This window comes from Balaenoptera borealis, assembly GCF_965194805.1.
Source record: "Balaenoptera borealis genome assembly, chromosome: 13".
Lineage (NCBI taxonomy): Eukaryota > Metazoa > Chordata > Mammalia > Artiodactyla > Balaenopteridae > Balaenoptera > Balaenoptera borealis.
This window is the reverse complement of record NC_138870.1, coordinates 47,183,157-47,209,179: the sequence shown is the minus strand read 5'-3', so window position 1 is coordinate 47,209,179 and position 26,023 is coordinate 47,183,157. Positions and strand designations below refer to the sequence as shown.

Genomic DNA, 26,023 nt, shown 5'->3' with positions numbered 1-26,023 from the left:
TTTTCCTTACTTCATCACCAACTCCCCCGCCCGCTCGGGGTCACATGGAGCAGCCCCGCTCTCCCCGCCCCGCTCCCCACGTGGGCGGGATCTGGTCCAGCCCAGCCGGGTGGCGGGAAATGTGGCGGCCGCTGCTGGCTCCGCGGGGATCCTGAGGACCGGCGGGGAGCGGGTGAGTGTCTGGGCGAGAGGGCTCTAAGCGGATTGCGTCCCTTCGAAGCCGCGGGGGCTCTTCTGGGAGGCGCGGAGTCCCCTTTCCCGCCACCCGGTTTAAAGACAGGGGGCGGGGCGCGCGCTTTAGGTGCGCACGCGTCCTCACCCCGCGTCCTGTGTGGGAACCGCAGCGTTTCCAACTCTCCTGGGACGTCCCGTCATTTTCCCGACGCGATTCTGCACAGATAGGTCCTCGCGCAGCGGTGCGGCTGTGATGGGAAGGGGCTTGGAACCCTTAAAGTAAAACAGAAGCTTCCCGGGCATTTACCCTTCGGAACTTTCCATCCAGTTCAGACCCGAAAAAAATAGGTGTACAGCTTGGTGGTCAGCAGGAGCTGGGATTCACTGGTCGCTTGACTTAAATCTTGAGTTTTTATAAAATGGATTTCTCATTCCCTTCCTTCCTTTCCCTCGGGTAGAAGGCTTAAGGAGGATACAGCCTCTGCTTGGGTTTGTTAGCCGGACCATCAGCCGTTAATTAAGCTCCTTCCCTTGAGTCTCTCAATTCTTGGCCCTTCGTGCTGCCACTACATAATTACCGTTATAAAAAGTAGATCTGGTCATTTCAGATTAAATTTAAAACTCCTCTTTGGCCGCCCACGGTGAAGTTTATATCTTTAGGTGGGTGTCCATGGCCTTTGGCAGTCTGACTCTGACCCTCTCAGCTGATTTTCTAAAGCTCCCTATCATTTTTTTCTATCTCATGCACTTGACTCCCAAACCTGTGGAAAGGGTGTGTCTGCATTGTGCTCTTTCACGCTTTGGTACCTGTGCTCCTGCTGTTCCCTCTACTTGAAGTTCTTGCCACTTCTCTGCCAAATGAACTTCTCTTTCAGGAGCTCAGTTGTCCCGCTGAAAACCTCTATTTCCAGCCCTCCTGGGCCGAAGTAGTCACTTCTTCCTCTGTGTCCCTGAAGTATTTTACCTCCCTCTATTATCAGTGGCACTTATACAACTGAGTAAAAGGTTACTGAGCTCCTAACATGTACTGTGCCCTGTGCTCAGTACCAGGTGGACAGAGATGAATAGAACAGAGTTTCTGCCCTGATGGAACTGGAAGGAAGAACACGTGTAAATGAGTCCTCTGCAGTTACAGGGTGACAAAGAAGTCTGCCCTGGCTTCCTTACTCCTCTCAGAACTCTCTTGAGTAAGTTTATCTACTTTCACAACTTGACACACCGCCTTACATCCTGATGCCTCCAAATCTCCAGCCCCAACCTCTCCTCCCTCAACTTCGAAACTTGTCTACTTCAGCTTAGAAAGCATGTGTTGAGCACTTATGATACCTGCCGTGGCCCGGGTTCAAGTCCTGGTTGGGGAACTGACATCCCCCAAGCTGTGTGGCAGGGCCACCAAAAGAAGAAAAAGACGCAAGCCTGTGGAGCATCATCACTTAAGGAGGAGTGGAGGAGCAGCCAATATGAGGTCAAGGAAAGGTGTTTGTTTTCTTTTGTTTTGGGGGGTTTTCCCACCCCCTAAGACGGAGGAGCTTTGAGCAACTCATAACATATGGGAATGGAGCCAGTATAAAGAAAAAATTGGAAACAAATGAGGAATGAGGAAGAAGCAACTGAGGGACAAGAAGTAATTGATCATTCACAAATGGAGGGCTTAGATTCATTTGAAATATGTATGTTTTTAGGCTTGGGTGGAGAGAATTGAGACAGTTCGTTTCTGATGATCTCAGTTGTTCTGAGAGGAAGGGACCTGAGACACCAGCTGAGAGGTGTGGGAAGCAGTGGAGTAAAGGGGCTTGAGGGTAACGGTGAAAGTTAGAAACAGCTGTTCCTTGGGAAGGAGAAGAGGGAGAAGGCCAGGAACACTAAGGATTTGCTGGGCCAGGCTGAGGACCTGTTCAGGTTGGAGACCACATTTGTTGTGTATCATTTTGCAGGGTTGTTTGGTTTCCTCTAGCAGATCTGACTCTAGATTTGAATCCAGGAGTCTAGAAAGCAAATGGTTGCATTGATCTGAGGTTGGGATCTTTTGCAGAGTGAATGCAGTAAAAGGAAAAAAGATTGAGACCTTACAGAGAGTGATGTGTAGTGATACACCAGTAGGATATGTGCTCCTGCTTGTGCGACCCCAGTTTGATCATTTTGTTTTTCAGCTCAGAAATCTTCAGTTAGTCCCAGGCTTATGTTCTAAATCCTTGAATTGATAGACAAAGACCAAGTTTTCCCATAAAGCCGGTTCCAACCCTCTTTTCCATTGCTTTCCTGTTAAGACTCCTCTATTCATAGTGGCTCCCTCCCTGGTTTTACTCTGGCAAATTCTCTGCTTAAGTTCCCCTCCTCCTCTCAGCTGCCTGAATTCTATGCAGCCTTCAAAGGCCCAGTTCTAATCACACTTTCTCTGACAAAACCTCCTTGGCTACTTTAACCTGAAAAGAGCCCTAGTTTTATTTCTGCAACTAAATTCCTTAAATTTCTTTAGCACTGCAGCCACTGCACCTGCACAGCACTATCTTTTGCCTTGGAGGATCTTTGTAAGCACTTAGTGACTGACTATAGAGTCCAGTAGATGGAGAGGAAATTAATATTTTGAGAATTCTTTGTGCTCAACACTCAGTAAAGTGTTTGATATCAGAGCTTCTCAAACTTTCGTGGTGAACGACCAGGGTTTTTTTCCCCCCCAAGCTGTTGCAGACCGGTACTTTTCTTTCTTTCTTTTTTTTCTAGCTTTATTGTGATATATCACTTGAAATATAAAGTACTTTTCTAAAATAGTAGAACTAGAATAGTATTATTAGAAAAATTAAATTACTAGAGAAATAACATTAAAAAGAGACATACAGAATATAGGCATTTTTACTATTAGATTCAACAAACATCAACTGCGTCAAATTGCTATAAGATGTTCTAAATGCTTATGCTTTGTTTTTGTCCATATCTTGATGCAGACTGCTAACAGTTTGTGGACCAGTGTCCATTGGTCCACAAATGACACTGATTTCCATGATCTCATCTGAACCACCCCCTACTTATTTTTCTCAGTGTACTGATAAGGAAACTGAGGTTTAGGTTAAGCCACATGCCTCAAGATCACCAACTTAGTACTGGACAGAACTGGAATTCAAATGCCAAGCGTCATTCTGTTCATACTAGTGAATCTCAAAGCTGGTTCTTAGAGCAGGGTTGGTTTGGGACAGAGTTTTTTGCTTGGTTTTATTTTGTTTTCAAGAAATGTGTTAATTTTCTATTTTGAATTGCAAGCGTATTTAATATTTTATCCTTTATTTTCCTTTGGTTCTTGCATTTTGAGGCCTGCGTTTGAGATGATTATTGCTTCATCTCAACTGCTTAGTACTTAGTTGAGTGAGAAAAGTAACTAACATCCCTTTTAAATGTCCAGATCTGCTTTGTCTAAGGTGTTTGACAGAGTTTCTCATCTGTCTATGATAAAATGTGAAAATACAACATAATGAGTTTTTTCATAAAATTAAATGTATTAAAGGACTGTACTTTATTCTGGGATTTTTGTCCTTCTTAGGTTTTTGTGGGGGTTTTTTGGTGTTTAAATACTGAAAACAATGTATAGTAATTGGGTGTTTTTTTATAACAGCTGTATTGAGATATAATTCACATACCATAAAATTCACCCTTTTAAAATGTACAATTCACAGAGATGTGCAACTGTTACTGCTATCTAATGTTAGAACATTTTTATCACCCTCAAAAGAAACCACATACGTCCCTACTAGCAGTCACTCCCCATTGCCTCCTCTCCCCAGTGTCTGGCAACCACTAATCTACTTTCTGTCTCTCTGGATTTGCCTATTCTGGGTATTTCATATAAGTGGAATCTTACAATATGTTACCTTTTGTGTCTGGCTTCTTTCATGGAACGTAATGTTTTCAAATTTCATCTATATTGTAGCGTGTATCAGTACTTCATTCCTTTTTATTGTCAAATAATATTCCATTGTGTAGATATACCACTTTTTGTTTATCCATTCATCAATTGATGGACATTGGGGTTTTCCACATTTTGGCTATTATAAATAATGCTGCTGTGAACATTGGTGTGCAGGTTTTTGTGTGGACGTGCATTTCATTTCTCTCAGATATATACCTAGGAGTGGAATTGCTAGGTGCTATGGTAACTCTGTTTAACATTTTGAGGAACTGCCAAACCAACTTCCACAGCAGCTGCACCATTTTACAGTCCTACCAGCAATATAGGAGGTTTGTGTGTCTGTATTTTTTTTTAATTGTCCTTAAGTTACAAAATTTAGAGTCTATCACCTTAGGTTAGTCTCCCTAAATTGAAAAAAAATTAAAGACCCATCCATGAAATCCAGAAGTTGGGGAACAACTATATTACCCCAGTCAGTATTTAAAAACAAAGCAAACAGAACAAAACAAAAAACTCAAAAAAACCCTATCTAGAAGGTCATCAATTAAAAAAATGATGAGAACTAACTGCTGATTGTTGAATAAAGTTGTAGACCACCTTTGCATCTTTTTTTTCCCCCCGCCTTTGCATCTTGATTTTCCTTCAGCATAATAGTCTTGTATATGTTAAAGCAGTTCCCAATTATAGGATCATTTGGCGAGCGTTTCCTAAATACTGTGCCTGTGCCCCTTCTCCCCAGCCCCTGGAGTTTCTGAATATTTGGACAGGGCCTAAGCAGGTATCCTAAGGTGGTTTTAAAGTACAGCCTGGCTTGAGAATGACTGTTTAGGTAGTTGAGACATTGAGGGTATAATGTTAATGCTTTTACTTGCATGTTTTGTTAATTCTAAGGTAAACATTTTTTCAGAAAAAAAAAAAGGAATTTCTTTTTTCTATTGGTTCTCTGGTAAGCCAGAATGGCTGGTTTTCCTGTTTTGCCTTTGTTCTGGGTCGAAGAGGTGGCATGGGGAGAATTACTTTCAAAGTAGAAAACTCAGGAAGGAGAATAAAGTACTCCGATTGGAACAAAGAGAAATTAAAAGCTTGTATATATCTCTTCTGTCCCGTTATCCTGAAACAGCACTTGTGGTTTCTCCTTTTCCCTCTTTGTAGGAGGAAAGAATTTGGTGGAGGTAACTATAGTGAGCCCACGCTCACTATGACTTTAGTGAGCCCTGTGCTTAGTCATTAGCTGGGGGACTGCCCAGGAAGAGTAGGGCTGAGGTGGGTCCTGGAGGTGCTGTCAGCTAACTGCATTCTTTGCAGCTGAATGGAAAGTTCTTTCTTGAGAAATCTGAGCAGGCACTTCCATGGCTGCCACAGTATCCTTTCCCTTACTTCTCAGATAAGGAAGCTAAGACTGACTTGATGAGGAATAAATGGGCAGGTAGGCAGTGAAGCCAGGACTCTGACCCCACCTTCTGACCGTTGTACTGTTCTTTCTATTACACCAAGTTGCATTTAACAGTTTCTACTGAATGTCTGTCTTATGAAAGAAATTCACTGCATTCAGAAATGCATAAAACAACATTTAGTAGAGGAGAAAAGATGTATTCTAAGTTATTATAACGTAAAGAAGTAGTTCAGTGACGGAGGAGGAAGTCCATTTAGAGTGATATGTGCCGTCAGATCCTGTCCTGCTGTAGGCTATCAGGGAGAGCTTCGTGGAGGAGTGGCATTTGAGCTGGATCTTGAAGATCAGATAGGCTTAGAACTTTTGGAGTTAAGGGAGGTGGACCTTCCAGAAGGAGGGAGCAAGGTTTGGAGAGCGTGAGGGGGCTCTATGTCTTGGAATATGTATGTTTATGTTCCTGGGTTGGGGGGCTACATAGCCAGACGAGGCACCTAAGGCATGGATCTAAGAAGTGGTGGGTTGGATGGGTAAGTGTGAAGTAGATATAAGACAGATAATCAGGTTATAAGTGGTCTAGGAGAGGAAGATGAGGCCACACAGACTAGGTGAGTAGCTTCTAGATAACTGCACGAAAAGAGAGTGAACTGTAAGTTTTCTGTCCCTGGCTGATTTTTTAATAGTATGTTTCTACCAGTGAGGGCTGGAACTCCTGTTTAGAGCTCTTTTATTCCAGTTCTAATGAATAGGCCCAAGACTGCCAGCTTGCCTCACGTAAACCCAACTTGCCTGGGAGCTTTATCATAGTCATCTGACCCATTTCTTCCTCTACTTTGCTTGTCGCTCTCTGGTTTTGTCAGAACTGCAGGGGGTTAGAACCTGAAGTCTTAGGTCTCTTACATAACCTCTTCCCTTCTCACATCTGCAAGGATGCGCCTTCCCTATCTCCTTTCCTCTCCAGCTTTTATTTAGGTAGCCAGGTAACAGCAGTTACCACCTCTGTTATTTTTGCCTTTCAGGTAAAACGATGTGTTGAAAGCAGAGGTTTGAGTACTCTGCTGGGGCCAGTTTTACAAATATTGAATATTATTGAATATTAGAATTGGTCTGCTCTGTGTGTGTGTGTGTGTATGTGTATGTGTGTATACACCAGTGGTCTGTCTGGAAAAGCTACATGTATCTTTTTTTTTTTTTTTAAGCTAGATCCATCTTGGAGGAGAGTCACAGATCTCACACACTGCACCTACCTCACTGGAGGCCAGGTCTTAGGGTCTGCAAGTCCCATGAGAAAGGGCAGCAAAGGCAGGTATCCCTTCAGTTTTCCTGGTCATTCTGTGTTTTACTGGCTCACTGTTGCTGGGCTGAGCGGTCAGAAAGGAGATTAGCACTGGGTAGGGGAAGGGAAGGCAGCAGCCCAGAGAAGTAGCCCAGTTACATAAATGCATGGAGATAACATCAGGCATTAAACCTTGGTCCTTTGGACATGGCCCATTTCTTATTTCCTGTGGGGGAACAGAGGTGGAGTTGGGCTAGGGGTACATATGGAACAGGGAAAGGTGTTTTTAGAGGAAGCTGCTGCGTGCTGAGAGTGTGGCTGAATGTGACAAGGGGACGCATAGTGCATGTAGTGTGTGTGTGTGTGTGTGTGTGTGTGAGACTAGTGTCAGGTTCTGAAACATCCAGGATCTGTGCCTATTTGCTTATCTGATGAGGGTTTAGGGATCTTAATAAAAGGGGGTGTGCTTCAGAAAAGGAAGATGGTTCTTCTGTGGAGAGGGACAAGGAATTTAACTAGTTCCTATTTACTTCTTTTCCTCACCCATTCTGTTAGGTACTGGCCTCTACTAAGATCACCAAAATTTAAGAGTAACTTGGGGGAGGAGAGTGAGGGAACTTTCTTTACACATCCCCAGGGCCTCAGAAGCCTCAGGGCTCCTGGGATATATCAGATCCTCAGTGGGATCACTGTACAGTCAGAGCTGGGTTTTCTCAGTTCTTGTGGTACAGAAGAGCTCTAACTGTGTGGGTGGAAGGTGGAGGGGGACCGGGTCCAGCAATTTTTTTATTTTTGGCCATGCTGCACAGCTTGTGGAATTAGTTCCCCGACCAGGGATTGAACCTGGGCCCTTAGCAGTGAAAGCGCTGAGTCCTAACCACTGGACCGCCAGGGAATTCCCCCGGCAATTTTAAGGCAGAGGGAAGCTCATTCTCCCACCTTCTCACAAGGCTGCAGAGCTTTCTCAGGGTGAAATTCTCAGAGTTGATGCCCTTTGCTAACCAGCCTTTCTTTCTACTAGGTTATCTAGACTCAAACATACTGTTTCTACAGTTTCAGACCCGATTGAGAGGATGGGATGGCTTAATTCTTAGTCTCGGAGCCTCCTGGGTAGAAGTCTTAACTTAAAGTTTTCCCTGGGACTGGGAACAGCACTTCCGGTGCTGACAAAAGTGAAGCATTTGAGGACCTTGATCAGAATACTCAGAGCATTAGGGCCCTGCCTGCTCCCCCCTCCCTTTTATGGGGAGGACCCTACATTTGTTTTGTTTTGGGTTTTTTAAATAGATTTATTTATTTGTTTATTTTTATTTTTGGTTGCGTTGGGTCTTTGTTGCTGCGCGCAGGCTTTCTCTAGTTGCGGCGGGCAGGGGCTACTCTTTGTTGCGGTGCGCGGGCTTCTCATTGCGGTGGCTTCTCTTGTTGAGGAGCATGGGCTGTAGAGCACAGGCTCAGTAGTTGTGGTGCACAGGCTTAGTTGCTCCGCAGCACGTGGAATCTTTCCAGAACAGGGCACGAACCCATGTGCCCTGAATTGGCAGGCGGATTCTTAACCACTGAGCCACCAGGGAAGTCCCCCTACATTTGTTATCTTTCCTTGTCTCTATAGGCCTCTTCATTTCTAGCTCCCTTGGCTCCACCTGCCTTTCTTCTCTAACGGCTGGTCCACTGATGTATGGACTTGAACATGATGAATTGTGAACTTCTAGCCACATGCAGTGCTCTTGGGTACTTGGAGGGAGACACTTACCACAAGGAGCCAGATTGCTTAGGTGAGTCGCTTTTTGAGGTAACAGGTTAAAAAAAAAAAAACGCTTGAGTCTAGGTCTTTTGAATTTCTCAAGCCCTGGGTATGAAGAGCACATGGGCCTGGGTAGAGCTTCTGCCAGGGTTCCATGTAAGTGTTTATTCTGTCCCTGAAGAGAGTGTGAAGGATTTGATCCGCTACTTGAGGCATGAGGATGAGACGCGAGATGTACGGCAGCAGCTGGGGGCGGCGCAAATCCTGCAGAGCGACCTCCTACCCATCCTTACCCAGCACCGCCAGGACCAGTCTCTCTTTCATGCTGTCATCAGGTTGATTCCCCAGCTTTTTTTTTTTTTTTTAATTGAAGTATAGTTGACTTACAATGCTATGTTAATTTCTGCTGTACAGCAAAGTGATTCAGTTATACATACATATACATTCTTTTTTATGTTTTTTCCATTACGATTTATCACAGGATATTGAATATAGTTCCCTGTGCTATACAGCAGGACCTCGTTGTTGATCCCCCAGCTTTTTAACATATACTGTGTGCCAGCCTTTGGTATTTGTGCCTGGTGAGGAAACTGAACAGCTTCTCCCTCCTTCATGGTCTCCCCAGGCTGATGGTGAACTTGACACAACCAGCCTTGCTCTGTTTTGGCAGCGTGCCCAAGGAGCCCAGCTTCCGGCACCACTTTCTGCAGGTGCTAGCGTACTTGCAGGCCTACAAAGAGGTGAGGTTTTCCTCCAGAACCCCGGGGCAGAGTTTGGGGGCGGTGGGAAAGGAGAGGGTGGGGGCTACTTAAGGTCCACCCCCCTGTTTCATAGGCCTTTGCCAGTGAGAAGGCTTTTGGAGTCCTCAGTGAAACGTTGTATGAGCTGCTGCAGCTGGTGAGTCTCCACCTCACAAGATCCCAGGGGACAGTTAGCGCCCTGCTCCTCCCCTGGGCAGAACCCCAGGTGGGGCATCAGAACATGCGGGGTTTGGAGATACGGTCCCAGTCCTTGGGGGTACAAGTCCAATCCGCTGTCTCTGCTGCCTCGGGACTGCTCGAACTCTTCCTGTTCTTTCTTTTTAATCCTGATTCTTCTCTGTGCCTCTCTCGCCCCATCAGGGTAGATGCCTCCCGCCTTCCACAGGGGGTCTTGTCCTCTAACTCTCCTTCTTCTGACCAGGGCTGGGAGGAACGGCAGGAGGAAGACAGCTTGCTGATTGAGCGGATCCTGCTGCTGGTCAGAAATGTTCTCCATGTCCCAGCCGACCTTGATCAGGAGAAGGTGATCTTGGCTGGTCTGAGTTCTTGTGCTTGATTAGGTTGGGCTGCCCCTTTTTCGCTGTTCTGTCCTCTGACGAAACTCGGGGAGGGACCTTCGTCAAGGAATGAGTTGGAAAACCTCAAGGCAGGGCAGTAGAACTGACTGATCTCCCCTTTTCCCCTCACCGCTTACCGCTCAGAGGATCGATGATGACGCCAGTGTCCACGACCGGCTTCTCTGGGCGATTCACCTCAGTGGCCTGGACGACCTGCTCCTCTTCCTGGCCAGCGCAACTGCAGAGCATCAGTGGAGCCTCCATGTGCTGGAGATCATCTCCCTTATGTTTCGTGACCAGGTGAGACACTCACCTGTTGCCTTAATCCCTTCCCTCATGTCCGTTTCTGCTGTGCGGCCGGAATTGCTCTTGTATCATGACTGAAATACCTGGGGAAGGCAGGTGCCAGGTGGAATAGCCATGTCTTAAGTACAGGGTCCCATCAACAGTCCTATTTTGTTCACTCTTTCTGTCCCCACTAGGAGTGAACTCAGAATAGGGAATGACTGTCCTTCTGACTCTTCCCTCCTTGTTCTAAATCTAGAACCCTGAGCAGCTGGCAGGAGTAGGGCAGGGACGCTTAGCTCAGGAGCGGAGGACAGCTGTGGCAGAACTGGAGGTGTTGCGCCAGCGAGAGATGGCAGAAAAGAAGACTCGAGCCCTGCAACGAGGCAACAGGTGAGTGGTGGAGAGCCGCTCTACCCATGTTCCCGTTCCTGCACTGCGGAATGCTAGGGCTTGGGCCAAAGGCTAAGGCAGTGGTGACCAGAGAGCACTTTGCAGTTACAACATACTCTGATGTGCTGCTGAAAGAGAATGGGGATGGAGCTTCCAGAGAATTGAGGAATCACCCTGGACTTTTTTTTCTCTGCAGGCATTCTCGATTTGGGGGCTCCTACATTGTCCAGGGCTTGAAATCCATTGGGGAGAGGGACCTCATCTTTCACAAAGGTCTCCACAATGTGAGTATTCTCCCATCAGGGGTGGGAACATTGTGGAGTGGGGGGCCTTTATCTCTCTGGAGGTAAACCTTCTCTGTTCTTGGGCTTAGAAAGTTGGAGACCTAGGAGAAATAGAGCTTTTGGCCTTGTCTTTACCTGCATCTTCACTTAGTACCAGAGGGAGAGCACCTTCTACAAGTTTCTTCTGAGGAAAATGTAGTACCAAGGATGTGTAAAGAGCTGCCGGGGACGGAGGTGGTTAGGAGTAATTCTAATTCCCTCAACCTACATCCCCAGCTCCAAAACTACACTTCAGATTTGGGAAAGCAGCCCCGACGGGTACCTAAACGTCGCCAGGCTGCCCGGGAGCTGTCCGTTCAGCGCCGCTCTGCCCTCAACGTGAGACTCTTTCTCAGAGACTTCTGCTCTGAGTTCCTGGAGAACTGTTACAACCGGCTCATGGGCTCGGTGAAGGTGAGAGCCTAGGAAAGTTGGAGTAGAGAGGTGATTGGGGCAGCGGTGGGTAAGAAGGGCAAGCTGGGGAGGAACCCATGGAAAGCTGACCATGGAGAGTGGACTAGTAGGTGAGACGGATGTAGGGTGCGCCTGAGACATGGTGATGAAGTCAGGAGGGAGGGGGTTATTGATACGACAAAAAAAGCTGTAGAGATTGCCGCAGAGGAAGGGGAAGGGAATGTGGGGAGAATGAGAGAGGGATGGAAATTTGGGTCCTAGAATATTGTTACAGTGGCGTCCAGGGTCCACCTGGTCATCATAGGACAGGAGGAAGTTGGAAGCCCTGAGGTCATGAAGTGGTTTGTTTTTCCTGGACATCAGGACCACCTGCTTCGGGAGAAGGCTCAGCAGCACGATGAGACCTACTACATGTGGGCTTTGGCTTTCTTCATGGCCTTCAACCGAGCTGCCTCCTTCCGGCCAGGCCTGGTTTCTGAGACCCTCAGTGTCCGCACCTTCCACTTCGTTGAGCAGAACCTCACCAAGTACTATGAGATGATGCTGACCGACCGCAAGGAAGCCACCTCCTGGGCACGCCGGTGAGCAGGAGGAGAATTGGGGTCAGAGTGGACATCTTGGCCTGGCTGGGAATCTGAATGCCTGAATTCTGGATGGTACTTTCTGTCCTGTTTCAGGCTTCAGGTGGTCAGCTGGGGAGCAAGGACTGGCTGGGTCATTCCGTTTTTGATGGAACTATTTTGGCGGGTGAGGGTGCAAAGGGTGATTCTGTTTCCATGAACCAAGGTCCTAAGCTGTCCTCCATTTTACCTCTTTCCCTCTCACAGGATGCACCTGGCTCTGAAGGCCTATCAGGAGCTGCTGGCCACAGTGAATGAGATGAATGTGTCCCCAGACGAGGCTGTGAGGGAGAGCAGCCGCATCATCCAGAGTGAGGCCTGGTTTGCTCTCTGATCCCGCCTTCCCTGCCTCTTGATCCGAAACTCACTCTTCCCAGACCCAGCTTCACCTGTCTCTCCTTTCCCCAAGCTTTCCAGATCAGTCCTTCCATTCCTTTCTCTTCCCTGTTTCTAGACAACATTTTCTATGTGATGGAGTACCGAGAGCTCTTCCTGGCACTCTTTCGAAAGTTTGATGAGAGATGCCAGCCCCGCTCTTTCCTTCGTGACCTGGTGGAAACCACCCACCTCTTCCTCAAGATGTTGGAGCGGTTCTGTCGGAGCCGTGGGAACCTGATGGTGCAGGTACTGGGCAGCCCAGGGTGTAGAAAGAGCTGGGGGGAAAGGGTGGGGGACAGAAAGGACAGGGGCCTCTTTCTCCTCACATTTTCTGTAGCTTAAGCTGGTCTGTTAGAACTACTCTGAACTAAGGGCAAGAGTTTTGTTGGTGTTGCCAATGTGGTTCTGCCTTGTGAGTCTCCTCTCATTAGGTTGATCCCTGATCTACCATAAGTATCTTAATTCATTCAGGAAACATTTATTAAACGCCTGCTCTGTCCTAAGCACATAGACTCTGGGGGTTCATAATTTTATTTTATTTACTTTTTTTTTTTTTAAGATTTTTTTTTTTGATGTGGACCATTTTTAAAGTCTTTATTGAATGTGTTACAATATTGCTTCTGTTTTATGTCTGTTGGGGTTTTTTTTTTTTTTTTTGGCCACGTGGCATGTGGGATCTTAGCTCCCCGACTCGGGATGGAACCCACACCCCCTGCATTGGAAGGCGAAGTCTCAACCACTGGACTGCCAGGGAAGTCCCAGGGGGTTAATAATTTTAGAATTTAGTAATTATGCTGTGCTATTTCCTGGTTATACTTCAGAAGCACTGTAATGAGATAGAAAGGGCCTTACATTAAAAGTCAGAGGTCTGGGGACTTCCCTGGTGGTCCAGTGGTTAAGCCTCTGAACTTTCACTGCAGGGGTCCAGGTTCGATCCCTAGTCAGGGAACTAAGATCTCACATGCCGCATGGTGCGGCCAAAAAAAAAGTCAAAGGTCTGGGATCTCATCCTGTATTAGTTACTCTTAGAATAACTTAAGCTGCTTGTGTGAGTCCTGGTTTTTAAAGTTGGTTGTAACATCTACCCATGAGCCTGAAATGATATAATAAATGAAAAGTCTGGGACAAGAAGAAAACCTCAAGGAATTTCTATCCTGGAGACACAAGGACTCTGCTTTGTAAAAATTTTCCTATAATTCTGTTTGCTATAGGTTAAAACTCGGTCAGAACTGGACTTGAAAGGGGCCGTAGTACCAATGAGACTTTTCTAAAAGGTCTATTTACACTCGGAGCTCTGTTGTATTAGCAGTACTAACAGGTGCTATCATTTATCGAGCGTTTACTATGTCTCAGACGTTGTGCTAAGGTTTCCCTATAATCCTCACAATAGCACTAGGACACATGCGCAGAGTGGTTAAGCAACTTGTCCAAGGTCTTGCTGGTATATGGCTAGCGTCAATACTTAAATCCTGGTCTGCTGGAATCCAAACTCATGCTCCTGACCTTTAGTGTGTTTGTAAGTTCCTTGAATAAAGCATGAACCTCATTAAGGGCCTCACAGGCCCTCCTATTTGCCCACAGCGAAGACTGGTTCACAGCCATGACTTGGGGGAGCGGGGTCAGGGTATTGACTCTCATTCTCCTGCTTTTCAGGAGAAAAAATTGTAGTTTACATTTGCAGAGTGCTTTGCATTTTATAAAGCCTTTTCATATAGAATTTTTTATCCTCAGAGCAAATTTGCTCATTCTCTAGGCTTCTGTTTAAGGTATCACTGCCGCAAGAAATGAGTCACGTGCTGTTCCTGGGTTTTGCTATGGCGTTTTATGCTCAGCCATGTTCTAGGTCTTATCCAGGCTGTAGTGTCATTTACCTGTCTACTTACCTGTCTCCCCCACTAGGCCACAAGCGCCTCAAGGGCAAGGAAATGTGCTCTTCACTGCTGCTTCCCCATTGCCATTGAGTAGCACATAGTGGTCACTCTGTGAATGTCTAATTAATTCAGACATCTAATTATTTAGTTAATAGAGGACATTGATGGGGAAAAGGCCTCCCTATCTCTCGTGCCATCCTAACACAGTTCCTTCTCTGTAGAACAAACGAAAGAAGAGAAAGAAGAAAAAGAAGGTCCTAGATCAGTCCGTAGCTTCTGGTAATGTCCCCTACAGCCCAGAGGAAATGGAGTCTGTGTGGCCCTCCCTGGCTGAGCAGCTACAGTGCTGTGCCCAGGTAAGTAGTTGCAGAAACTCTCTCTTTCTTTTTTTTTTTTTTTAATACATTCATTTATTTATTTTTGGCTGCGTTAGGTCTCCATGGCTGCGCGCAGGCTTTCTCTAGTTGCAGCAAGCGGTGGCTACTCTTCATTGCTGTGCATGGGCTTCTCATTGCGGTGGCTTCTCTTATTGTAGAGCACGGGCTCTAGGTTCATGGACTTCAGTAGTTGTGGCACACGGGCTCAGTAGTTGTGGCTCGTGGGCTTTAGAATGCAGGCTCAGTAGTTGTGGCGCACGGGGTTAGTTGCTCCGTGGCATGTGGGATCTTCCCGGACCAGGGCTCGAAGCCGTGTCCCCTGCATTGGCAGGTGAATTCTTAACCACTGCGTCACCAGGGAAGTCCTACTCTCTGTTTCTTGAGGGTAGTGCTCTGGGCAGGCTCTCTGGGTCTCCCCCGCCCCAACTGTTACCAAAGCTTTAATAATCCCTCTCTAGGATCCTGAGCTCAGTTTGGACTCCATGGTTCCCTTTGATGCGGCCTCAGAGGTGCCCGTGGAAGAACAGCGGGCAGAAGCCGTGGTGCGGATCCAAGACTGTCTCCTGGCTGGCCAGGCCCCACAGGCCCTGACCCTTCTTAGGTCTGCCCGGTAAGAGTCCCGCCTACCCATCCTTCCACATCCAGCCCCTGGGCTTTTGGGGGCAGGGAGTGGCTTTCACTGTGGCACAGGGTTCTCAGTCTTCAAGAGAGAAGTCCCCTCAGAAGCGCTGGGGCTCTGTACAGGGTACTGAGTCCTGGGGAGTTTTGGTTGGTTTATTGGGAGGTTTATTATTTGTTTTTGTTTCATTTTTGAGAAATATTACCACAGTTAGTTGGGGAAAAAAAAATAAAGTTAATTCTATGAGCCAAAGATAGCCATCATTAACATTTTGATGAGTTATCTTCCAGAGTTTTTCCCTCTGTGTTACATATAGACATATCATATACACCTTCTTTTACAAGATCGAAATATTGCAATACTGATTTATAGTATTTTTTTCACTTCTCAATATATTGTGAGCATCATTTCTTTTTTTTTTTTTCAAATATTTATTTATTTATTCTGGCTGCACCGGGTCTTAGGTGAGGCACGTGGGATCTTTGCTGCGGCATGCGGGATCTTTAGGTTGCAGCATGCAGACTCTTAGTTGCGGCATGTGAACTCTTAGTTGCAGGAGGCATGCGGGATCTAGTTCCCCAACCAGGTATTGAACCCAGGCTCCCTGCATTGGGAGCGTGGAGCCTTAGCCACTGGACCACCAGGGAAGTCCCGTGAACATCATTTCTCATCAGATATATTTCTGCAATTATTAATGGCTTTAAAACACCATTGTGAGAGCAGCGAAAAATAAATAGATAAATAAATAAATAAATTTATAAAAACAAAAAACACCATTGTGTGAATATGTACATTTATTCAACATTTGTTCAAATGTCACGCATTTAGATTATTTGCCTTTTCTTCCTATATGATTTTCTTTGCAGTGTGGCTTATGAGGGAGAATTTCCCTAGAGTCTTTGTTTCATCTTTGAAATAACAGTCTGCATCCTCTTTCCAGCTGGAAAATAAAATAAGTCTAAATTCCTTCTCCCACTTCAAATTATAACTGAGATATTCCCTCTGTGCTCCAGGGAGGTGTGGCCAGAAGGAGATGTGTTTGGCTCTCAGAACATTTCCCCAGAGGAGGAGATTCAGCTGCTGAAGCAAATCTTCTGGGCCCTGCTTCCCCGTGAGTCTCCATTTCCTTCTCATCTCTCTCCTTCCAGCTCTTCTCTAGCGCCAGCGTCACAGACACCCAGTAATCCTCAGTCTTTCTATAGGGCAGCAGGGGCCAGAGGAACAAGGGGCAGAGGAAGAAGATGAAGAAGAGGAGGAGGAGGAAGAGTTGCACGTGGTCGAGGTGTTGGAGAAAGAATTTAACTTTCTGGACTACCTGAAACGGTGCGGGCCGGGAGGACAGAATTGGTGTCAGGGTGGAGACCGTGGGGCTGTGAGGACGACCACACGTCCTCACGCTGACATCCTCTCGCTCCCTGTCTTGGTGCAGCTTTGCAAACTCAACTGTCATCCAAGCCTACGTGCTGCTGCTGCGGAGCTACAAGCAAAATAGCGCCCACACCAACCACTGTGTCGTCAAGATGCTGCACCGGCTGGCCTATGATCTCAAAATGGAAGCCCTGCTTTTCCAGCTTTCCCTCTTCTGCCTCTTCAATCGTGTGCTTAGCGACCCTGCTGCTGGGGCCTACAAAGTAAGGAGATACAAAAGAATGAGGTTCTAGAAGTGTAGAGGAGTCCTGGGGTAAAAGGATAGGGGATAAAGTGCCCTGAGCTGTGTCAAGGCTGAGCGATGAGAGAACGGTGAGGAAGTAGACAGGCAGGTTGAGGGAGCTGCAAGGGGAAGGATAGAAGAGGCTGAGCGAGGAGGGGGCAGCTGGGAACAGGCCTAGAAAAAATACCTAAAGGCCCATGTTTATGTACATTTAGGCCACAGGCCTCACAGCAGTCTCCCTCTCCCACAGGAGCTAGTGACTTTTGCCAAATACATCCTGGGCAAGTTCTTTGCATTGGCCGCGGTCAACCAAAAAGCCTTTGTGGAGCTGCTGTTCTGGAAGAACACAGCTGTGGTTCGAGAGATGACTGAGGGCTATGGCTCCCTGGATGGCGGGTGAGCTTGAGGATGGGGAAGGCTTGGCGGTGGGGAAGGGGTGACACAGTCACAGAGTGTCAGAGCTGGAAGAGCTTGCAGATCAGTTGGTGTAACCTTTCTTTCCCTTTCGTAGGTGAGAAAACAAGCCCCGAAGGTGAAATGCTTTACCTGAGGTCACCTGAGAGAGGAACTGGGATTGAGCCTAAGTCTCCTGTCTACTCTAGTTTCCTTCTTCACCAGCGTTCGGGGGGGCAGTCAGAGTGGGGTGGCCCCCCAGAGAGAGTCTATATGTGCCTTATCCCAAGATGTGCTGGGAAGCCATAAGGATGCATAGAAATATTTGTCCTCTTTCCCTGAGTATCTCAGCTTCTCTCCTTTCACTCTTCTCTCTCTTTCCCATAATACTCTCAGCCCCTGCAGTGTCAGGTTCCATGGGCCCAACCTGGAAAATCTTAGTTTGACTTTTGGGTTCTTAAGTGGAAGGAGAGTAAGAGGAAGGAAGCACACCTTAGGCCTCTGCTAGCTGGCTCCTTTGCGGTACCTGCATTGCCCTTATTCTTTTTAGAAGAGAAGACCTTTGGTCTCCTCTTTTTGAGCCAACAATCTACATGCTCCCCTTCTCCTTTCCCCATTTAGATCTTCTAGTCGCAGACGCCCTGTGTGGAGCCCAGAGGAGGAGGCCCAGCTTCAGGAACTGTACCTTGCCCATAAGGATGTGGAAGGTATGAGGCCTTGAGGTCTGAAGAGCATGAGGAGGGCAGCCTGAGCTCCAGGACCCCTCTTCACTGCCTCACTCCTCCTCCACCTCAGGTCAGGATGTGGTGGACACCATCTTGGCACACCTGAAAACTGCTCCTCGGACACGCAAGCAGGTCATCCACCATCTGGTACAGCTGGGACTGGCTGACAGCGTCAAGGACTTCCAGAGGTAGAGGCACACGCTCTGGAGGGAATTGAGATGGGGAATCCACTCTTCACTCCCTGATCTCCCCCTTCCACTGACACCCCCCTGAACAGGAAAGGAACCCAGATTGTACTGTGGACGGAAGATCAGGAGCTGGAGCTGCAGCGGCTTTTTGAGGAGTTCCAGGACTCTGATGGTAAGTGAGTTGGAAGCTCAGGGAACCTCTGAAATGAGAGCCAAGCTCTCAATTTCTTTTCCTGATGCTTCCTGTTCCCAAGGAAGGCTTATCCTCTCCATCCTGTCCACTTGCTCTGTTTATGGTGTCGTTTTTGTTTGTTTGTTTTTAAATATATATTTTTTTTCTTTTTTATTATATAAGTTACAGGTATACAATATAGTGATTCACTATAGTCACTAATTTTTAAAGGTTATACTCCATTTATCGTTGTTATAAAATATTGGCTATATTCCCCGTATTGTACAATGTATCCTTGTAGCTTATTTTATACCTAATAGTTTGCACCTCTTAATCCCCTACCCTTATCTTTCCCCTCCCCCTTCCCTCTCCCCACTGGTAACCACTAGTTTGTTCTCTATATCTGTGAGTCTGCTTCTTTTTTGTTATATTCATTCATTTGTTTTATTTTTTAGATTCCACATATAAGTGATGTATAATATTTCTCTTTCTCTGTCTTATTTCACTTAGCATAATGCCCTCCAACTCCATCCATATTGCTGCAAATGGCAAAAAATCATTCTTTTTTATGGCTGAGTAGTATTCCTTTGTGTGTGTGTGTGTGTGTGTGTGTGTGTGTGTGTGTGTGTGTGTGTGTATACCACATCTTCTTTATCCATTCATCTGTTGATGGACACTTAGGTTGCTTTTATACCTTGGCAATTGTAAATAATGCTGCCATGAACATTGGGGTGCATGTATCTTTTCAAGTTAGTGTTTTTGTTTATTTTTTTGGATATATACCCAGGAGTGGAATTGCTGGGTCATATAGTAATTCTATTTTTAGTTTTTTGAGAGACCCCCATACTGTTTTTTGTGGTGTCATTTTTGAGTGAATTGAGCTAGCCTCTTTCCAAAGACCTCTGTTTCCTTTACTAATCCCTTTCCCCTGTTGCTCTTGGGCATTCACACTTTCTTTCTCTATAGATGTGCTGGGTAATATCATGAAGAACATCACAGCCAAACGCTCACGGGCCCGAATAGTGGATAAACTGCTGGCTCTGGGGCTGGTGACTGAGCGGCGGGAGCTGTACAAGAAACGCCGGAAGAAGTTGGCGCCCTCAAGCTTGGTAACAGTCTTACCCTGGCTCTGCCAGCTGGACCTGCCCCCCCCGAAGTGCTCCTTAGAAGTAGCCCACCCAGATTCTTCCTGTCTCAGGCTCTTCTGAGTAGATCCCCCCAGTGGGGTGGCCAGGAACCAGAGGACTCCACTCAGTTCTTCGTCTTGTCTCCTTTTGTTCATTACCCACCCCAATGAATTTTAGCCTAATGAAGAGGAGTCCTTGAACGATTTTTGCCAGGAAGATCTAGAAGAAGAGGAAAACCTGCCAGAGGAAGAGAGTGAAGAGGATGAAGAGAAAGAGGAGGGCTCAGAAGCAGAACAAGCCCACGGTGGCTCCATCCTTTCAACTCAAAACCTTGGGCAAAACCTGCATCAGGAAGGTGAGGGCCCAGTTGGGAGAGATGTCTCAGGTGGTGGGGTTGGTTGTATGGGCCAGTTATAAGTTTTCCACCTTCCCTTAGGCTTTTCTGCTCCCCTCCTGTGGCTCCAGAACTGCCTCATTCGAGCAGCGGAAGATCGGGAGGAGGTTGGTGAGTGGATAAATGACGGTTTCAGGAGGACTGGGGTCTGGAGGCTGCTGGAGATCTGGTCGTGGGATGGAGGGCCAGTTCTTTTTTCACATCTTCACCATGTGACCATTGACCCTGTCCTAGGCTGCTCTCAGGCAGTTCCACTGGTGCCACTGACAGAAGAAAATGAGGAAGCAATGGAAAATGAACAGTTTCAGCAGCTGTTGCAAAAGCTAAGGGTTCGGCCTCCTGCCTCTGGGCAGGTAAATACACCAGTTACAGCATCAGCCAAGTGTGTTGGTGCTACTTTAAGATACATCCCCTCCTCCTCATTTCCTGTCACCTCTGACTGTGACTCCTGCAGCAGCTGTCCTGCTAATCTCTCCAATCTTCCCTTCTCCTAAGTCCATCTTCCACACTGCCCCCGAGTTATCTTTCTAAAATACAGTTTTGATTATATCACTCCCCTGATCAGAGCACTTGATGGTTCCCCACTGTTTGCAGGACAAAGTCCATAGCCTCCCAGTGGTGTCTCTGGCCTTGGCCAGCCATTGCAGCCTCACAGCCACGTCACCACACACCTACCTGACACTACAGTCATCCGGGGCTGCTTTCCATCCTCCAAACAGTAGGCTTTTTCATACCCCCAAACAGTTGATCATGCCAGTCCCCCTACTGGAAGGCTCCAACCTCATACACAAGGTGGCAGATCACCCATCTTCCTGATGAACACTCCACCCAACCTTGAAGAGTTAGTTCAGTTGTCACTTCCTCAGAGAAGCAGTCTCTATCCCTCCTTCAACCCCCCCACCCCAACACCAAAATTCACAGATATTCAAGTCTCTTATATAAAATGGCATAGTATTTGCGTATAACCTATGCACATCGTCTATAGATTAATTGTAATCCCTAATACAATGTAAATGCTATGTAAATAGTTGACAATGTGCAGCAAATCCAAGTTTTGCTTTTTGGAACTTTCTGGAATTTTTCATTTTTTTTCCCCAATGTTTTTGATCTGCAGTTGGTTGAATCCATGTATGTGAAACCCTCGGACACGGAGGGGCAACTGTAATCATTTTGGTGGCTGTGATTTGTTCATTCCCTTAATATAGCCCCAATCCTGTGGTGTTACAGTACATTGGTTCTTTCTCCCATTAGATTGTGAGTTCCTTGAGAGCAAGGATCATATCTGACTCACCTTTAGATCCCCAGGATCCATTCATTTACTTATGTAGTTAACAACTGTATTTACTGGGAACCTCCTGGTGTATCAGGCACTGTGTTAGACATTGGGCACATACTAGATAAATAAGCAATAAGTAGAGTTCACAACCCTTGTGGAGCTTCACCAATGTAGGCTCATATTTATTCAATGAATAATATCAAAATCTGGTGCACTAGAGGCTGGCTGCTCCTTTCCCACTACTCTCATTTTCGACTTCTTTGCCCCTGTAGGAAACCTTCTGGCGAATTCCAGCCAAGCTGAGTCCCACCCAGCTCCGGAGGATGGCAGCTTCTTTGAGCCAACCAGAGGAGGAGGAAAAGCTTCAGCCAGGATTAGAACCTAAGGTCCCCGGAGAGCAAGGCCCTGAGGAGGAGCACCAACAGGAAGAGGCGCACCAACAGGAGGAGGAGCGCCAAAAGGAGCATCGAGCACATGCCCCGAGGGCCCTCCTGTCAGCCCGGAAAAAGAAAGCAGGCCTGGTGTCCCCAGAGGGTAATACCAGGACCACTTATCTATTGAGTACTATTGAGTACTTACGCAGCCGCTGTGTGATCAAGAGGGCTGATAGGGTATTTGAGACTATGAGGACCTAGTTCCCTAATTTTATGCCTCTCATGGTCGTTTCAGAGGAAGGGACTGATGGTGGGAAAGAGCAGCTGAAAGTGGCACCCAAGAAGCGACAGCTGCTGGACAGCGATGAGGAAAAGGAGGAAGATGAGGGCGGGAGCAAAGGTAGGGGGGTCTGGTCGGGATCTGCCTTTTCTTCTAACCTCTAGCACTCTTCCCTCCAGTCCTGAAGGTAAATGCTACCATCCTCCTTCCCCCTTGACAAATTTAGATATCCTGTCTTCTCACCCCTGTCATTCCCATAGCACCAGAGTTGGGAGCTCCAGGAATCCGGAAGAAGAAGCGGTTTCAGATTGAGGATGACGATGAGAGCGACTGAAGAGCCAGATGCCTAGGGGCAGAGATAGACCCATTTTTAAGTGGTGAATTTAAATCTGAGTTTGGAGGGGCATACAGGACCTGGAAACTCCTCTTACTGGACAGAAGCTGTGGAGCCCTGGGCTTCTGCATGGATTTAGGGTCCAGGAAATCCAGGCAACAGTGTTGGCCTCCTGTTCAGTCACTTCTTGCTTCTCCCACTTTTATCAGTGTGCCCCAGTAGCTCTCTGGAGACTTATTCCTCTTCTTCTTTGGTTAATAGCACACCCTGGCAAAGGAGAGGAGTGAGTGAAATATAGAAGGCACCTTAGACCCCTCTTACTTGTCTGTTCCTTTTGCCTTTCTGCTGGAGGTGGGTCACAGCACTAGATGGGGAGTTTTGTGACATGATGAGTGGGGATATTGCACCATTTTTAAAAAGGCATTAGACACGCCCATCCTCATTTTCTTTCCTATGATCACCCCCTGAACACCAGATTGAGCCCAGTTCCTAATGTTGAAATAGGGTTGGGATGCAGTACTCGTCAGATGATGAACGTGTTTGGTTGGTGTTTGGCATTGAATTAAACATGTAAAATTAAAAGTTGCCAATGTTGATCTGACTTGCCAATCTGTCTAAATACCTCAACCCTCCACCTGCTATGTTCGTGTAAGAACTTTTAACTATTAGGGTTAAAAGAGATTATCAGCCTTCCCTTTTCTCTTGCTTTCCCTACACAAGACATAGAAAAACATTCACACCTCAAGATCCTTTGTCTAGGATAAATCTTTAGGGTAAAAAGAGTATGCATCAGAACAGGTACATGAAAAGATGCTCAATGTCGTTAATCAGAGAAGTGCAAATCAAAACCACAATGAGATATCACCTGATACCTGTCAGAGTGGCTGTCATCAAAAAGAACACATATAACAAATGTTAGTGAGGATATGGACAAAAGGGAACCCTCGTACACTGTTGGTAGGAACATAAATTGGTGTAGCCACTGTGGAAAACAGTATGGAGGTTCTTCAAAAAAAAACTAAAGATAAAACTACCATATGACCAAGCAATTCCACTCCTGGGTATATATCTGAAAAACATGAAAACACTAATTCACAAAGATACATGCACAACAGTGTTCATAGCAGCATTATTTACCATAGCCAAGATATGGAAGCAGCCTAAGTGTCCATCAACACATCATCAATGGATAAAGAAGATGTGGTATATATGTAATGGAATATTACTTAGCCATAAAGAGGAATGAAATTTTGCCATTTGCAATAACATGGATGGACTTGGAGGGTATTATGCTTAGTGAAATAAGTCAAACAGAGAAAGACAAAAACTATATGATATCACATATATGTGGAATCTGAAAAGTACAATTAACTAGTGAATATAACAAAAAAGAAACAGACTCAGATATAGAGAACAAACTAGTGGTTTCCAGTTGGGAGAGGGAAGGGGAGGGGGGCAATACAGGGGCAGGTTAAGAGGTACAAGCTACTATGTATAAAATAAGTAAGCTACAAGGATGTATTGTACAGCACAGAGAATATAGTCAATATTTTATAGTAACTATAAATGGAGTATAACCTTTAAAAATTGTGAATCACTATGTTGTATATCTTATACTGTACATCAAGTATACCTCAGTTTTGTTTACTAATTTTTATTGGAGCATAATTGCTTTACAATGTTAGTTTCTGCTGTACAGCAAAGTGAATCAGCTATACGTATACATATATCCCCTCTTTTTTGGATTTCCTTCCCATTTAGGTCACCACAGAGCATTGAGTAGAGATCCCTGTGCTATACAGTAGGTTCTCAGTTATCTATTTTATACATAGTATCAATAGCGTATATATGTCAATCCCAATCTCCCAGTTCATCCCACATCCCCTTACTCCCTTGGTATTCATGTTTGTTCTCTAGGTCTGTGTCTCTATTTCTGCTTTGCAAATAAATTCATCTGTATAATTTTTCTAGATTCCACATATAAGCAATATTATACAATATTTGTTTTTCTCTTTCTGACTTACTTCACTCTGTATGACAGTCTCTAGGTCTATCCACGTCTCTGCAAATGGCACAATTTCGTTCCTTTTTATAGCTGAGTATATACCTCATTTGTTTATTTATTTGTTTATTTATTTATTTAACTAGCTGTGCCGGGTCTTAGTTGTGGCACATGGGATCTTTGTTGCCACGTGCAGGCTCTTTAGCTGCAGCATGCGGGATCTAGTTCCCTAACCAGGGATCGAACCTGGGCTCCCTGCATTGGGAGCACAGAGTCTTAACCACTGGCCCACCAGGGAAGTCCCATACCTCAATTGTTTAAAAAAGTATGCCTCAGGGGCTTCCCTGGTGGCGCAGTGGTTGAGAATCTGCCTGCCAATGCAGGGGACACGGGTTCGAGCCCTGGTCTGGGAAGATCCCACATGCCGCGGAGCAACTGGGCCCGTGAGCCACAATTACTGAGCCTGCGCATCTGGAGCCTGTGCTCCGCAACAAGAGAGGCCGCGATAGTGAGAGGCCCGCGCACCGCTATGAAGAGTGGCCCCCACTTGCCGCAACTAGAGAAAGCCCTTGCACAGAAACAAAGACCCAACACAGCCATAAATAAAAATAAATAAAATTTTAAAGAAAAAGAAAATGCTCCCTATTTCACTTACAAAATTAATTAAAAAAAAAAAAAAGTATGCCTCAGGAAGAAGCAGGAGACACATTTGTCAGCATGGGGCATAGGGGAAGACAAAGTCTGGGCAAGAAACAGGTGGGTAAACATTGCAAATGTCATGTCCTTCCCTATTGTTGGAAACCATTAGCTTTCTGGCCCTCTTGTGTTTCCAGCTGTGGTAGAGTGAAGGTGAGGTTCAGAAAATAGTCATTCAGATTAGGGAGAGCCCTAGGTCAGGGATGCATTTGGACTGTCTTGTTTCTCTGATTTGTCTTTTTTTCCTCCCATAGCCTCTGAAGGTAGAGGTGAAGCTATGTCCAGGGTAATTGGAGTTTTCAAGGGCTAAGACACATTTTACCAGTTTGAGTTAAGTATAGAAACTTTGCGTTCCCTTAGGTCTCTTTACCTTCCCCACTTATACTGTAATTATCTTAAATATTTCTCTATGCTGAGAACCACATAAGGCAATGTTATAATTTTTACTTAAATCACTTAACATGATTTAGAAAACTCATGAGAATAAGATGGTATATTATTACTTATCCATATCTTTCACTCTGTTGCTCTTCATGACATTTCAAGCTTTTTTTTTTTAATAATTTTCTTTCTGTTTAAAGAAATTCCCTTAGCCATTCTTTTAGAGTAGGTCTGCTGGCGACTAATTCTCTTAGTTTTACTTAATCTGAGAACATCTTGATTTTACCTTAATTTCTGAAGGATGTTTTTGCTGTGTTCCCTCATAGAGGGAACTTTTCACGCCACCAAGCTGTTGATCCTGCCAGTCTCCTAGCCCATCCTCCAAGAATCGGCTCGAATGTGCTTTCTTTTGTGAGGCAGTCTGTGTCACTCTTTGAACCCCAAACCAAAAGAAATCACTTTTACAGCTGGAATTTGTACATTCCCCTGATAAAGCGCCAGTCTTACAGGGCTTCATCTTGTTCTTTTTCCCACTAGACTGTGAACTCCTTGAAAGCCAGGCAGGATCAGGTCGTATTCACCTTTGGATCCCACAGGTACATTCATTAATATATCCAATTAACACAACAGTGTATTTGGTGCCTCCTACGTAGGAGTCACCGTGTTGGGCACTGGGTGTCAATTGGACTTGATTACCCAAAGAGTAGGTATACAGAGGTGAATAAAGTGATGATAATAAGGGTCCCAGCGCTTACTGATCTTCACCAGTGCAGTATTAAGCACAGAGTAGTTGTTAATACTAACAATCTGGTAATCTAGAGGCTAGTCCTTTTACTCTGCTGCCACTTTCTACTTCTTTGACCCCATGGGAAAACTTCCTGTGGAGTCCAGACATGCTGAACCCCGAGAAAGTTAGATGCTTCTTTGAGTCATTCAGAGAAGGAGGAAAGCTT

The 26,023-nt window shown here is 45.9% G+C and overlaps 1 protein-coding gene across 2 annotated transcripts; it reads left to right on the top strand.

The window, feature by feature from the left end:
• The first annotated feature begins 69 nt into the window (after positions 1-69).
• TIMELESS (timeless circadian regulator) lies at positions 70-24,611 on the top strand. Of its 2 annotated transcripts, XM_082350905.1 has the most exons (29): positions 70-172; positions 8,348-8,510; positions 8,661-8,814; positions 9,105-9,219; positions 9,314-9,376; positions 9,662-9,763; positions 9,942-10,097; positions 10,342-10,475; positions 10,672-10,759; positions 11,036-11,212; positions 11,576-11,793; positions 12,040-12,143; positions 12,287-12,456; positions 14,303-14,437; positions 14,917-15,068; positions 16,091-16,188; positions 16,280-16,400; positions 16,507-16,708; positions 16,979-17,124; positions 17,743-17,828; positions 17,917-18,034; positions 18,124-18,206; positions 19,173-19,315; positions 19,511-19,688; positions 19,770-19,838; positions 19,962-20,080; positions 21,276-21,537; positions 21,673-21,777; positions 21,918-24,611. In XM_082350905.1, exons 2-29 carry the CDS (start codon positions 8,414-8,416, stop codon positions 21,989-21,991), a joined length of 3,669 nt encoding a protein of 1,222 aa, XP_082207031.1. In that variant the 5' UTR covers positions 70-172; positions 8,348-8,413; the 3' UTR covers positions 21,992-24,611. The 2 variants fall into 2 exon arrangements, with proteins under 2 accessions (XP_082207031.1, XP_082207032.1); XM_082350906.1 differs by lacking the exon at positions 70-172 and having other exon boundaries at positions 8,371-8,510; positions 21,884-24,611.
• The last annotated feature ends 1,412 nt before the right edge of the window (positions 24,612-26,023 follow it).

Bases quoted from the DNA above. Each gene is read 5' to 3' on its own strand.
- TIMELESS (XM_082350906.1), top strand. From the start codon at position 8,414: ATGGACTTGAACATGATGAATTGTGAACTTCTAGCCACATGCAGTGCT. The intron at 8,815-9,104 runs GTTGATTCCCCA...TGGTCTCCCCAG, and splicing joins CTCTTTCATGCTGTCATCAG to GCTGATGGTGAACTTGACAC. The intron at 11,794-12,039 runs GTGAGCAGGAGG...TCCCTCTCACAG, and splicing joins GCCACCTCCTGGGCACGCCG to GATGCACCTGGCTCTGAAGG.